The sequence below is a fragment of the Mustela lutreola genome, chromosome 8, assembly GCF_030435805.1.
Source record: "Mustela lutreola isolate mMusLut2 chromosome 8, mMusLut2.pri, whole genome shotgun sequence".
In the NCBI taxonomy this organism is placed as follows: domain Eukaryota; kingdom Metazoa; phylum Chordata; class Mammalia; order Carnivora; family Mustelidae; genus Mustela; species Mustela lutreola.
Window position 1 is genome coordinate 18,831,526 of NC_081297.1, and position 12,616 is coordinate 18,844,141.

The 12,616-nt window shown below is 37.9% G+C and overlaps 1 protein-coding gene across 3 annotated transcripts in view; it reads right to left on the reverse strand.

The window, feature by feature from the left end:
• Window positions 1-224: 224 nt before the first annotated feature.
• Window positions 225-12,616, reverse strand: part of SPAG6 (sperm associated antigen 6) — a 64,350-nt gene continuing 51,958 nt past the window's right edge. For 2 of the 3 annotated variants that reach the window (XM_059183943.1, XM_059183942.1), the window contains 3 exons: window positions 8,825-8,941; window positions 4,059-4,204; window positions 225-1,214 (listed from right to left, as the gene is read on the reverse strand). In XM_059183943.1, the coding sequence (XP_059039926.1) occupies window positions 1,145-1,214; window positions 4,059-4,204; window positions 8,825-8,941 (333 nt within the window). In that variant the 3' untranslated portion in view covers window positions 225-1,144. The remainder of the gene's footprint in view (window positions 1,215-4,058; window positions 4,205-8,824; window positions 8,942-12,616) is intronic. The other variant, XM_059183945.1, reaches the window with a different exon arrangement.

The following is a 12,616-nucleotide window of genomic DNA, read 5'->3' on the forward strand; positions in this document are numbered from 1 at the left end:
TAGGGGGGAAAGAATCCAAGAAGGAAACCTGAAAGCTGGCCGGGTTGGGAGCACTGTGGCCTAGGGGCTCTCTGGTTATCAGTCACCTCCTCTCTAGGCCTCCAGGGAAGATCACTGTAAGGAATGTCCTTGTAAATCAAAAGACACACACACATACACACAGACACATCAACTAACCATGTAATCCCCAAGGTCAGAAGTACACCACAAGAAAAAAATGCAAAGAAGATTCGAATGTTGTTTTTATTTAAAATTTTACTGAAACTCCCTCTCACCCCCTTTCAGCTCTCTAAGTGAAAATGCATGCAAAGTCTAAGTCTGGCTGTATTCTTTTTAAATTATTTCTTAAATCCCTGAAAATGTGGCTTTTGAAACTTGGGGAAGTGAAGCAAAGACAAGGAATACTAAGGACCCATTTCATTTGCCTGCTCCTTGTTTATTCATGAGCAGGGCTAGACTCGGAAACCTTTCAATGAAATGGGAAGCATGTCTGTAGTGGAATAATGCTTAATATTGATTTCCTCTCTCTTCAGCCCCATGAAAGATAAGGAACAGTTTCAGGGAGGTGAGAAAAGAGCTTAGAAAATTTGGCATGACAAGGAGAGCTTCCTAAGTTACTAGGAGAACCCGGCAGGTTATCCGTAGATTCTGGTGTTTGGATAATACATTGATGTAAAGAGCATCAGAATCTCTTCAGGTGCCCTGGACTTCTGTCATTAGTTTCCTCTTTTGGCTATTTCCCTTCTATGTCCTGCTGAGGAATTTGCAAGGCCAGTTTTCCTTGTCTATGTCTAGGAGGAACTGGTCAAAATAACTGAAAGTTTCATCTATATGTAGTTGGAGGTGTGAGTGTTTGGGGGCTGTAGAGAGGGGTTTAATAGAACAATAACAAATGCCTTAACACCCTTTAGTGTCTTCTAAAAATTTACCCTGCGAGCAAATCCTAAGCAAATGACCAGTAGTTTTTCATCTATTCAGGCCACTAATTTCTTAAAGTATTACATAAATTTAGAAAATATTATCCAAAGGTATTTCACACTGAATAAATCTAGAATGTACTGAGTTCAAATATTTAGAAAGAGCTTTAACAACTGCCATTCATAAATACTCCATTGTGAATCAGAGAATAAAGATGGAACTTCGCTTAGTTAGTAAGTGGTTGATAGCTGTCCACTCTCTGCAGAAGTGTATCTGAATATCCAGGGGAATAATACCTGAAAGAGAAAATTTTTCTGTTAGATACTTGTGAAAAGATTCCACATGGTAGGCACAAAAGATTCAATACACAGTATTATTTAGATAAATTTATCTAAATTAATTCTATCAGTGAAACCTCAAATACACTCAGAATAGTTATGCTCCAGTAATGCTCTCTGCATAGGGTTAGAGACTCTCAAGGAAAAGAATGCCAACAAACGAGACTGTGCTAGATAAAGAGCAAAACACTGAAGGGCTATTAATGCAGTGGCACAGAAGAGGTCTTTTCAAAGCAAGATACTTGGATCCAGTGACAGTATTTTATTACAGAGACTTTTTATTATGTCATATGACTGATGTTGTTTTAGTGATCATAGCTTATAGGCTTTTTAAATAAATTAGACATTACTAATCAATGACTGCATTCTGAATGCCTTACAGGTTATTCTCACTATATATCTCAATCAGATCAGGTCATCAATAAAACCAAAAATTTCTGGGAGTATAATTCACATTAAAGAACTATTTAATAAATGGTTACAAATATCCCATCATACAAACTTAGGAAATTAGTCATTTGCATTGATTTGGGGCATGTGCAGTACTAAAATGTATTATTTATAAATTGAACATTTTATAAAATAGATAGTATAAAAGTATTAAATATATTGATTAATGCACTGTGGAATGCTTCATACTTATGGGAAGAATTTATATGCACATAAAAGTATGTCAAATAAAATTTGGCAGGCATTCTAGAATAAACAAAAAAATCTAAGTATAATTTAAAATTTTCCAAAACACTCAAAACAATTAAACTTCCTAAGGTGTTCTTTCCAGATAAAATCTAATGATTTGCTTTGTCCTTGTTAATAATCTTTACTTATTCTCAGATTTTGACTTAAAAACTCACAATTTATATTACACTAATTTTTCCTACAATTTGTCAAGTGGAGGTGAACAAAACAGAACAGTATTTTCTCAATAGTGTATTTATAGGCAGGCATAGTTAAAAAGACACATGCATACATACATAAAACCTACCCTAAAAAAGTTTCTCCTCTAAGGGCATCCTACCCTTGAAAAAACTGTCCTTCAAGAGTGGGTCTCTTTGAAGTACTCTTCCATTGAGGACGTCACAACTGTTTCTCTTAGTCACAAATTTTAAAACAGGCCTCACCCGACTAGGCCTGATAAATGTGGCAGATATGAGATAGATATTTTTATATAAATGGTAAGAAGTAGATTTAGAAAAATAAAAACTTAAAAAATTGTGCTGTTTCATGTGGTAGCCACTAGCTACATGTGATTATCGAGCATTAGAAATATGGCTAGTGTGACTAAAGAACTGAATTTTGTATTTAATTGTAGATATTCAGGGCACCTGGGTGGCTCAGTGGGTTAAAGCCTCTGCCTTCAGCTCAGGTCATGATCCCAGGGTCCTGGGATCGAGCCCCACATCGGGCTCTCTGCTCAGCAGGGAGCCTGCTTCCTCCTCTCTCTGACTGCCTCTCTGCCTACTTGTAATCTCTGTCTGTCAAATAAATAAATAAATAAATAAACTGATATTCAATTCAGTTATTTTCGGTGAAACTTTTTATTTTTATTTTTATTTTAAAGATTTTATTTATTTATTTGACAGAGAGAGATCACAAGTAGGCAGAGAGGCAGGCAGAGAGAGAGGAGGAAGCAGGCTCCCTGCTGAGCAGAGAGCCCGATGCGGGACTCGATCTCAGGACCCTGAGATCATGACCTGAGCCGAAGGCAGCGGCTTAACCCACTGAGCCACCCAGGTGCCCTCGGTGAAACTTTTTAAAAGAGAGAGCGCACATGCAAGTGTGCTTGTGTGAGTGGGGGGAGGGGCAGAGGAAGAGAGAGAAAGAGAATTTTAAGCAGGCCCACACCCAGCCCACGTGGGACTCAGTCTGACAACCCTGAGATTGTGACCTGAGCCAAAAATCAAGAGTCAGGCACTTAACCCACTGAGCCACACAGGTGCCCTTAGGTGAAACTTTCAGGTATCTTTGGAACAACTTAAAAATCTACCTTTTCAACTGTAAACTTTATATAGTCCAAATACAGGTAAGTATTTCTAATAAAATTTAGCATCTGAATTGAAAGGAACTGGAAGTGATAAAATAACCTATTAGACAAATATGGATAAATATGGCCTTTAATTCTGAATGTTTTACTGGCATTTTTCAAGATTCAGTTGTTTAAATCATTCTATCTTTTCTTGGTAAATTTGCTTTTATTTATTTTGGGTTTAGTGGTATAGTTTTTCTTTAAACTTATAAGGACTGAGGCTTAGGTTTAATGCTCTGCAAATCAACCTTATTAAAAAAAACTACATTTTGAAAAGAACTTCCTATTACTTTATTATGAGGCACCTGCATAACACAAACATTATTTTTTCTTCAAATATAGTAACTTTCTTTTTGCCACTCAGCATCTCTTTCCTATTTGCAATACTCCTGTTTATATAAATGTGAGCATAAGGCTGAAAAATAATATGCACGTAACTATGAAAATCAGAATCTACAGGCCCTTTCTAAATTATGGTCACATTAAAAATTGCTAATTTAACTTGCACTCTGTATGCAGGCACACTTTGGTAAAGTGTGTATTGGATTAGTATAGATATGTCTCAAACAATATTCCAGCTTGATTTGGAGAGGTATGTGTCCATCTGAACATTATTAAATTTGTGGGGGAAAAGAGATCACAGGAGAAGTAAATGTATACATTGGTCTTATGGAGTATTTCAAGGCCACACTTTGACACAGTGGATATAAAATCTAGATTTAAAGACAGAAAAACTACATTATAATTTTGAACTACTCAAAGTCCATTTTTCCCACCTTACTATTTCCTCTGGGTAACAGTTGTTAATACTGTTGATGTATTCTTGAAGGAGAGATCCAGGCTCTGCTTTTATCTCTTGAACCTTTTTAAGTCCACCACTTGTTACAAAAAGTCGTCGAGCTTTGCTGTCATGTGGTAGTACCTTGAAAAGTCAAGCACACAAAAATGTCAGCTTTTCTTTTCTAAGTGGGATTATAGTTGGTGAAAACAAATAATCTACCTGAGGAAGTGTAAAGTGTAAAGAATTTATGTGCACTCTATCTATAACAAAATGAGCCTAAATTTGCTGATGATTAGAAGTAAAATGTAGTCTCTTTAGAAATGTATTAGCTTTTTATGTTGTGGAAATGGAATAAAGGCCTTGAACATGAGCAAAGGTAATGGGGATCCACTCATATATGTAAAAGCAAAGCAGTGTCCCTCATTTGCTTACACCCATTCAGGGTCTCTCCTCTACTCACAAAATTAAAAGCAACATTCTTCAGCAGGCACAGACAGAGAGCCTTTTGTGACTCAGGTCCTAAGTATCTCTCCAGCTTCCTTCACTACCAATCGCTATCCTAAATTTCATTTCAGTAAGCTCAGCAGGTGCATGTTGGGCCATTTCTTGCCTTTGCCTATGCTATTTCCTCTTCCCAGAATGCCCTTCCCCTCCATGCTTCTCCCCACATTTGTTTGGCTCTTACTCATCTTTTAAGATTCAGCTCAGGCATCCTCTCCTTTAAGAAACTTTCTCTGGGACATTCCTACCTACCCTCGTATCCCTGGATGAGGTAGATAACTTTTCTTCTCTTACAGCGTTGTTGAACCACTGTCAGTGCACCTGCTGCATAATATTTTAACTGTCAGCTTCTATGTCTGTCACACATAAATGTCATTGGAGACAGAAATTATACATTCATTCATTCCTCTAGTGCCTGGTGCCTAACAGATGCTCAATAAATGTTTAACAAATGAAAGAACATACTAAGCAGGGAAAGGAAATTGAGGAGATGTTAAAAAGGCAAGAAAAATCAGAAAAGTAAGGAATCCAAATATCCAAGAGAAGATTTTTAAAAAATATTTTATTTATATATTTGACAGAGCAAGAGAGCACAAGCAGGGGGAGGAGCAGAGAGAGAGGGGAAGCAGGCTTCCCGCTGAGCAGGGAGCCCAGTGTGGGACTTGATCCCAGGACCCTGGGATCATGACCTGAGCTGAAGGCAGATGCTTAATCATCTAAGCCACCCAGGCACTCTCCAAGAGAAGATTTTAAGAAGCAACCAATGAGAACTTTAAAAAGTCACTAAATTTGACAGTGGATGTTCTTGTGTTGAGGGGAAACAGCCAGTGGAGATGAAGAAATAAATTATGCAAGACAGCAATCACTGATCAGATGAGAAAGGTCCTGGAGAGGGGGTGGTTTTGCATTATGGGAATCCCTGCTCCCTTCTTTGGTCATTGCTACTATGCTCTCTGACAGAAACACCCTTTCTTTCCCCGTCCATTCTTTCTCTTTCTTCAAAGACCAGCTTTATTTCCTTGCAGTTCCTCCGTTGAAGGCCTCTCTGAATACTTCAGATTGCATTGATTTATTCCTTTTTAAATTAAAAAAAAAAGTTTATCATGAAATCTAGCACATTGAAGTGCTTTCTAATTGCTTTGTCTGGTCTTCCAGCTAGATTATAAAAGTTCTTCGAAGAAGATCTTTTTTTTATTTTTTTTTGGTCTATCCCCCAGTGTTTAACAGAGTGTTGGGTACATGTAGGCATTTAGCAAATACTTAAAATTGCAAAAGGATCTTGCTAATAGAATGATAATACACATCAACTGGACAATAAAAGATGACACTAGTGGGGCGCCTAGGTGGCTCAGTTAAGTGTCTGACTCTTGATTTCAGCTCAGGTCATGATCTCAGGGTTGTGAGACAGAGCCTTGCATGGGACTCTGTATTCTCAGCATGGAGCCTGGTTAAGATTCTCTCTCTCCCTCTGCACTTCCCCACCCCCCTGAGCTCACACACACACTTGCATTCTCGTTCTTAAAAATAAAAAGATACTAGAATATATTTCTAAAAAGTGAAATAAGCCTACAGATACATATTTTCTAAATACTTTGTTTGGCCTGGAGAGTTTTCATTACCCCTTATCTCTGACCCCAGCCACACTAAACTAATGTCTTTTTACCTACTGCCTTGCTTTCTCATCTCCTTCTAGTGCTCTGGTATCCTTAAATTAAAAAAACACAAAATTCTGCCTGAAGCAAAACAAAGGCACATTTGTTAGAGTCTATCATCTGTGGTACTATATTTTATCTCGGCTGTCTAACATCCACAAATCCCTCTGGTTTACTCTAGTGATTTATTTTGAACTCAGTTCAGGTTAGTATTTTCACAGTGAGTTCAATAAACTAGAATACCTCACTCAGTAGTATAAAAGATCAGACCATAAAATAAAGCTTTCAGAAATAAGGTCAGCTACTTATTTTCAAGAGCTGATGACTTGTAGATGAACCCCTCAACAATTCCCTCCCTCTCCCTTTTAGTTGACCAAACTGGCTGCTCGATTTCTTATCTAGTACCCAAAGAGGGAAAAAAGGTTTGATTATTTTCCTAGAAGGGGAGGACAGAACCCAAGTGTTGATACCCAGAACTATATCCCAAGGCAGCCTCAGCCATGTAAAACCTTCTGCTATCCGGTGACTATGGTGCTTGGGAGCCAGCCAAGCTGCTGAAGATCATGGAAGACAGATAACTGAAGGCTATTAGCAGATAGTAATATTTTTCAGATGAGTACCTGAAAATGGACCTAATAACTGCAGGGCCTAGTTTAAAAGTTGTAACAATATGTAATTTTTGCTCATTGTTTATAGAAATATAGTATACAAATAGTAACACCTCCGGGGCGCCTGGGTGGCTCAGTGGGTTAAAGCCTCTGCCTTCGGCTCAGGTCATGATCCAGCCCCGCATGGGGCTCTCTGCTCTGCGGGGAGCCTTCTAACTCCTCTCTCTCTCTCTGCCTGCCTCTCTGCCTACTTGTGATCTCTGTCTGTAAAATAAATAAATAAAATCTTTAAAAAAAAATAGTAACACCTCCTTTATATAGCATTATACCTAACTATTCACATGAATTTACCCCCTACTCATTTTTATTAATTTTTTTTAAAGAATTTATTTGACAGAGAGAGATTACAAGTAGGCAGAGAGGCAGGCAGAGAGAGAGAGGAGGAAGCAGGCTCCCTGCTGAGCAGAGAGCCCGATGTGGAACTCGATCCCAGGACCCTGAAATCATGACCTGAGCCGAAGGCAGCGGCTTAACCCACTAAGCCACCCAGGCGCCCCCATTTTTATTAATTTTTAAGAAATTAACCTTAACCACGTTTATGTTTTATTTCTTAAAAACAACATTTTAGGTTTTTCAGTGGAGAGAGGGGATTTGAATGCTTAATACATGCCTGGGATTAAGCTAAACCCTTTACAAATAATATCCCATTTAATCTTTACAGTGACCTTATAAAATAGGAATTCTTATTACCTCCATTTTATTGGTAGTCATACTAAGGTTTGCAGACATCAAGACTTTGCTAAAGATACTACAGGTCGAAGGGATGCCTGGGTGGCTCAGTATGTTGATCATCTGCCTTCGGCTTAGGTCATGATTATTCCAGTGTCTTCGGATTGAGTCCTGCATTGGGCCCCTTGCTCAGTAGGGAGCCTGCTTCTCCCTCTGCCTGCCTCTCCCCCTCCTTGAGCTCGCTCACTCTCTGACAAATAAAGAAAATATTAAAAAAAAAAAAAAAAAAAAAAAGGCACCTGGGTGGCTCAGAGGTTAAAGCCTCTGTCTTTGGCTGGGGTCATGATCCCAGGGTCCTGGGATCGAGCCTCTCATCGGGCTCTCTGCTCAACAGGGAGCCTGCTTCCTCCTCTCTCTCTGCCTATTTGTGATCTCTGTCTGTCAAATAAATAAAATCTCTTAAAAAAAATATTACAGTTGATAAATGGGAAATCCAGGCACCTTAATTCCAGAGCCTGAGCTCATAACCATAACCATTATGGGATACTACTACTTCCAAAGACCCCATTTTCTTAAATCAAATCTCCTGATCACAATGTAACCAGTTCTTTATAGCTTAGGGTTGCCACCCTGGCCATCAATGGCTGTGGGGATACAGTCATTCTTTCTCAGCCTTTGCTATCAACAGTCGATCCTGCTGGCTAAGCCCATATCCAGCAGCTTGACCTTTCTACCTTACTACTTTTACTCTGCAATGATCTAAGAAATTTGATGGCTATATTTGTTAAAAAACTGTTCATAAAATAAGTCAGTAAACTCCAAATGACTGAAAGCATCTCCAGTAAAGTGCATGGACTCTGTCATAAATGATTCAGTGAACTTTTTTATTTTCCTTCATAAGATCTTTGCACTGTGCCCAGGTAAGTGAGATTAACAGACACCAGGATAATTACTAAATTACTTATGAATATAAATTATCTGCATTATGAGGTGTTTATAGATTCATATACTATCTACTACCCAAGAACACTGGAAAAGACAGTATGGAGGCTGTAATGAAAATGTGAGGAAGAAGGAAGTGTGAATCATTTAAATGTGAATTTTATTAACTCATGTTAATTTTATTAACCTCTGTTACCCTTCCTGTCACTACAGTCAGTGAGAGTTAAGAAGTAAATGCCTTCTTTCAGAAGACATTGACCCAACAGAAAAAAGTTAACAAGTCATTTAAATTTTCTTTCCCCACTTCTAGAAAAGAGAGCATTTCTTACCTTACTGAACTGTCCAACCACGTGCTTCAGGATATTGGGAGGGGCGTCATACAGAAATGGCTCGAGGGCTGGTAAATAGGTGCATTTTTGTAGGATATTCTTTATGGCTTTTTTACTCTGTTGAAATACAAAGCAAAATATAGACCAAAGAAGCAATCAAGCTTGACCAAAATCCATGCCTCATATTCCTAGAATGTGAAAATGAAATGAATTTCCAGGTCTAACCTGCAGTTGTTTCATTGTTTAAAAACAGTTGTAGAAAAACTTCTATCTGGCATTGGTTTTATCATAGAATACCCTGCCAGTTGTCTTCATGTGAAATTTTAGAATATACAGTGTATTACTGCTATCTTAAAATTACCCATGAGTAAAGTAAAATTAAAAAGCATAAAGCTATAGACTGAAAATTAATATATATTATATTTTATTAGTATAAATTATATAAACTGTGAGATAACCAACATGTCCTACTCCTTCCAATCAACAAATAGAAACTAGTTTGTTGTAGAAAGTCATTATCAAACATTGTGTATTCTCCAAAAGGTTTCATGGCTTACAGGTATATAATCAGGAAGATCCTACTATGTTCATTATTTGGTGAACATGTGCAGATATGCTCCTATAGCTCATGGGAGAAACTGCCCCATTCACAGGTAAAGCAACAGGAAGTGTGTCACCCGCAAGCAACACCACAGGCACCTCCCCACTCTCCCCCGCACTCTGTATTTCACAGTGCCTCCGGCTGTGACAGAAGAAGGATCCTGATGTGACTGCAACCAGCTCTCAGGCCATAGCTCACTGTGCCTCAGCGTCCTGGTCTTCAAGCCTGTCCTCTTCACTTTGGAAGGCTCACAGCTGGGTTTGTCTACAGCTGTTTTCCAATGGAATTCCATACCTGCTTGTATGTGGTTTTGTGTGTGTGTGTTTTGTGTGTGGTTTTGCTTGTATGATGAATGTTTAGCAGTGCTTTTGAAATGTCAAAGAGCATTTTGGTGTTTTGTTTCCAAGAGCATTTTGATTTTCACATCATGAATTTTACAATTGGCAAATGGATTCAGGAAAAACTTTGATCACATTTGTGCTATGAGGAAAGGCTCTTTAATTTCACGGTTTCCCAGAGACTCAGGCTTATCTCTTGGCACATTTGTCCTCAAATATTGTTTCACAAACTAAATGAAATAAAATAAGGAATGTAAGAAATGCAGCTCAACTTTCTTCCACAAGTAGTAAACCTACATTGAAATTAAACTACCAATCCCCAGCATACCTAGTTATATCTTTGTGAGTCATCTTCGGGTCACGGTGACCTTAGCAGGTCTGCAAATTTAACTTAACTGTTATTGGTGATAAGGTCTACTAATTGTATCACACAGATCACATCACCATGCCACGGTGATGTACTGTCAAGTTATTAATTAAGAACTCCAGAAAAGAGTCTAATGATCCTACAAATTACTGAGTTTTACTATCCTTTGTCAAGAAATATACTTGATTTATGGGGCACCTGGGTGACTCAGAGGGTTAAGCCTCTGCCTTCGGCTCAGGTCATGATCTCAGGGTCCTGGGATTGAGCCTCACGTCGGGCTCTCTCCTCTGCAGGGAGCCTGCTTCCCCCTCTCTCTCTGCCTGTCTCTCTGTCTACTTGTGATCACTGTTTGTCAAATAAATAAAATCTTTTTTTTAAAAAAAGAAATATACGTGATTTATGACTACATTGACTTCTAGATAGGAATGTATTTCATGATTAATAATCAGCTATATTTCCCAACATGAAAGAAATATTAGTATATTAGTTAAGATTTTATTTACTGGTCAATTTCTGGGCTTCAGATTTTTTTTTAAAGATTGTATTTATTTATTTGACAGACAGAGATCACAAGTAAGCAGAGAGGCAGGCAGAGAGAGAGGGGGAAGTAGGCTCCCTGCTGAGCAGAGAACCTGATGGGGGCCTGGATCCTAGGACCCTGGGTTCAAGACCTGAGCCCAAGGCAGAGGCTAACCCACTGAGCCACCCAGGTGCCTCATGGGCTTAAGATTTTTTTAACAACCTTATTGAGATATAATCTACATACCATAAATTCATTCATTTTAAGTACACAATTCAATGGCTTTTTAGTAAACTCACAAAGTTGTGCAACTATCACCACAACCTAATTTTAGCACATCTTCATCATTCCAACAAAGAACATCATTCGATCTGTAGTCACACCCCCACCAGCCCTGGGCAACTGCCAACCTACTTTCTGTCTCTATATATGGACAATTCATGTAGATGGAATCATACAGTAAGGGAACTTTTGAGTCTGACTTCTTTCACTAAGTATAATGTTTGGGGGTTCATCCATGTTATAGCATGTATCAGTGCCTCATTCCTTTCATTGTCAAATAGTATTCCATTATACAGATATTATCACATTTTGTTTATCCATTACCAGTTGATAAACATTTAGGTTGTTTCCACTTACGGTGATTTTGAATAATTCTGCTATGGAGATTCATATACAAGTCTTTGTGTAGATATTTTTAGATGTTTTCATTTCTCTTGGGAAGATACTTAGGAGTGAAGTTGTTGGGTGATGATGGTAAATTTATGTTTACTATTTTGAGAAATTGCCAAACTGTTTTTCAATGGGACTGCAACATTTTACATTTCGACCAGTAATGTAAGAAGGTTCAAAATTCTCCATATGGTTATCAACACTTGTTATTATCTGTCTTATTAACTATAACCATTCTTGTGGGCATGATGCAGGTTTTGATTCACATCTCTCTAGTAACTAATGATGTTGAATATTTTTTCTTATACTGATGGATCATTTGTTGATGAAATGTTTATTCAAATGGTTTGCCCATTGTTTAATTGGGTTATTTGTCTTCATATTATTGAGTTATAGGAGCTCTTCATATATTTTTTAATATAAACCTTTCTTGAATATATTATTTGCAAATAATTCAAGTCTGTGGCATGTCTTTTGGTTTTCTTTTTTTTTTTTTTTAAAGATTTTATTTATTTATTTGACAGACAGAGATCACAAGTAGGCAGAGAGGCAGGCAGAGAGAGAGACAGAGAGGGAAGCAGGTTTCCTGCGGAGCAGGGAGCCCGATGCGGGGCTCGATCCCAGGACCCTGAGTTCATGACCCGAGCCAAAGGCAGCAGCCTAAACCACTGAGCCACCCAGGTGCCCCTCTTTTGGTTTTCTTAATGAAGTCTTCTAAAGCATATCAGCTTTTAATTTTGATGAAACCCAACTTATGAATGTTTTCATTTACCACTTGAGCTTTAGGTTCATTTCTAAGAAATAAATGCCTAATCCAAGGTTTCAAGGACTTGTTCATTTTCTCCTAAGAGTTTTGTTCACTTAACCCTTATATTTAGATCTATCATCCATTTTTAGCTACTTCTGGTATATGGTATAATGTTCCAAATTAGTATTTTTGTTTGAGAATGTTCTAATTGTCCCAATTCCATTTGCTGAAAACACTATCCTTTTCGCATTAAATTGCCTGGGAACTTTTGTGAAAAATCAGAAAAGGGTCTATTTCAGACTTTCAAAATTCAGTTACATTGATATTGAGATATATATATATATATATATATGTCTTTATGTAAGCAAGTTCCACTCTATCTTGATAGCTATAGCTTTGTAGTAAGTTTTAAAATTGGGCAGTATAAGTTCCTTTACAAGATTGTTTTCACTAGTCTGGGTCCTTGCCATTTCCATATGAATTTTGGGATCAGCCTCTCCAGTTTGCGGGGAGGGAAGCCAGTTGGGATTATGACAGAGATTGTAT